The sequence below is a fragment of the Triticum aestivum genome, chromosome 3A, assembly GCF_018294505.1.
Source record: "Triticum aestivum cultivar Chinese Spring chromosome 3A, IWGSC CS RefSeq v2.1, whole genome shotgun sequence".
Taxonomy (NCBI): Eukaryota; Viridiplantae; Streptophyta; class Magnoliopsida; order Poales; family Poaceae; genus Triticum; species Triticum aestivum.
Window position 1 is genome coordinate 597,928,372 of NC_057800.1, and position 2,475 is coordinate 597,930,846.

Here is a 2,475-nt window from a genome sequence, read left to right on the forward strand (position 1 = left end):
TACGAGAGAGGACGACGGCAGTGAAGGCTGAAGAGCAGTGCACGTGTGGTCAGAGAGAGGGAGGGACTCGATCAGCGCCTGCCGTGCGTGCCTCCGTATCCTACAGTCCCATCCAATCCTCCGGCCGGGGACCAGCGCAGCTATCGCCTCCCCCTCCCCCGCTCCTTTCTATTTAAGGCCTCTCCGGACAAACCCCTGGCGCGTGCATGCCTAGCCCTAAATCTCTCTCCCTCAAACCGCAAGAACTGTTCATGCAGCTCTCCATCGCCATTAGAAACCGCAAGAACTGTTCATCTATCTCTCTCTCACACACACATACACGCTCTCTCTCTGGTCTCTGTCTGAGAAAGGTTGCTGCAGCTGTGCGGCCCGTGGCATGTAGGGAATGGTCAAATGGAGGAGGAGGGCATGTCAGAGCAAGAGATTGGCCGGTTGGGGAAGAAGGCCGTCCGGGAACTGTTGCGCGCATGTGTGCCAGTGAGTGATCGCGTACTGCCATCAATGCAGGCTGGCCTAGCTTCTGCGCGCTGTACCCCTCTCTTTTCCTTTGCACATTCTCCATTCTTCCTAGCGATCTACTCCAGCAGCTAGGAGAAAATAGAAATAAACCATTCATCGAGTGTTTCTGCCAATTAAGCAAGAAACGCTTCGAACGGTACTAGAAATATTATTGTGTGCAAGAATTGATTACTAGTTTGCAATGGATGTATGAGCGAGTGCACCGATCACAGTATTGCTACATGTGTTAGCAAAAATTAAACAGCTCTAATAAGAGAAATGAACGGAGTACTCAATCAAGCTGAGATGTAGCATAAGAAGTAACTAATATGATCACAAATCTCAATTTTTTAAATTACCAGGATATGTATGGGATAATGAACAATTAGCTGTGCCAACTAATTCACTTCCCCTAGAACACTACTAGGACGACGCCCTGTAATAGTACTTATTAATAATCTAATTAATCTGAAAATGGACAGCAAATTTAGAGGTAATATAGGCAACAAAGCATACCAAAGGAAATGCTCAAATCTTGCTATGCCTATGCCGGAGACGATAAACAAACTAATAGACAAGGTTTGCAAGTCTACTATACTCAAGGGATGCTCGGTGCAGTACTGCCACCGTCTCCAGCTCCAACCTGCGCGGCGGACGCAGCAAGAGTACCATCGCCGGCGCTACCCTCGACGTCCCTGTCGAAGACTGCTCCGGCGCCAGCCGATGAACCAGATGCCTCAGCGGCCTGCGGCGCGCGCTTCCGTTTCTTCTTTTCGTGCGGGATCCCGCGCGCCTTGGCGTGCGAGTCGCGCACCTCGCGCAGGTAGATCCGGACGGCGCGCGCGGCGAAGGGGTTTGACTCCGGCGCGCCGCCGCTCTCCTCGTAGGCAGCGCGCAGGCGGCCGATGAGCGCGTCGAGGGACCCCCACGCCTGGCGCAGCGGGCACGGACACGGCGCCGGCGGGCTGGGCTGGCCGTAGTAGGCGCAGCCAGCGACGTGCACCTTGGTCTTGCCAAACTGGTCCAGGTACCTGAGGAACTCGATCACGTGCGCGCCGCTGCACCGCGCCAGCGTCAGCGGCGGCTTGTGGTTCCGCAGGTACTGCAGGAACGTGTTCCAGTCCCTGCGCTTCTGCGCTTCATACCTGCTCAGCTGAGCAGGCGGCTTCGGCGCAACATCCGGCGCGCTGCCGCCGCCGACGACCGAGGATGACGGGCCGGGGCCGGAGGAATCCATATGCAGCAGCGGCCGCGAGAGCGAGCAAAGCTAGCTCTATCGGCGCGCGATCCCGCTGACGAGTGAGTGATCAGTGGACGCGCACCCGGAGGGGTTAAAGGAGATCTTGGGGTGGATGGAGATGGGACGTTGGAAAGGGATGGGAGCGCGGAGGAGAGGCGAGAGCGACGGGGAGCCGAGGGGGGGAGGTGAATGTTACTACTGAAATGGAGCGGAGGCGCGCGTGAGGATGATGGGAGCTACGCGGTCCATTCAAGCGCGGTGACCCCAACCCCGTGCCCGAACAATTCGGGGCGTATAGAAGTGCATACCTATATATGCTAGGTATACCTGGTGCAGGCGTCTGTGGCTCGGTGTCGGTCGTATGAGCATGTATTTATAGTTTTATATGGACGCGTTTATCCAACAAATGCATATAATTGATAATTTTATATGAGTAAGCATGCATTTATAGGTTTATACGAACATGCTTATCCAACAAATATGTATTTATAGTTTTATATGAACGCGTCAAAGCTGGTATGTACGTATTTATAGTTTTATATGAACGCATTAAAGTTGGTATGTGCGTATTTATAGTTTTATATAAACGCGTCTTGCCAGCAAGTTTGTATTTATAGTTTTATATGAACACGCCTACCCAGTAAATACATATTAATAGTTTTATATGGACGTGTATATTGCTCCACGGCACACATTTAACTGGAAAAGAATCTCGCCCCATATGCCCCACCTGACGC

At 52.8% G+C, this 2,475-nt stretch overlaps 1 protein-coding gene across 1 annotated transcript; it reads right to left on the reverse strand.

Moving 5' to 3' along the window:
* Positions 1-812: 812 nt before the first annotated feature.
* LOC123058740 (protein G1-like7) lies at positions 813-2,050 on the reverse strand. Its single transcript, XM_044481432.1, has one exon. The coding sequence runs from the start codon at positions 1,733-1,735 to the stop codon at positions 1,097-1,099; it is 639 nt and encodes a 212-aa protein (XP_044337367.1). The 5' UTR covers positions 1,736-2,050; the 3' UTR covers positions 813-1,096.
* Positions 2,051-2,475: the final 425 nt, after the last annotated feature.

Bases quoted from the DNA above. Each gene is read 5' to 3' on its own strand.
- LOC123058740 (XM_044481432.1), bottom strand. From the start codon at position 1,735: ATGGATTCCTCCGGCCCCGGCCCGTCATCCTCGGTCGTCGGCGGCGGC.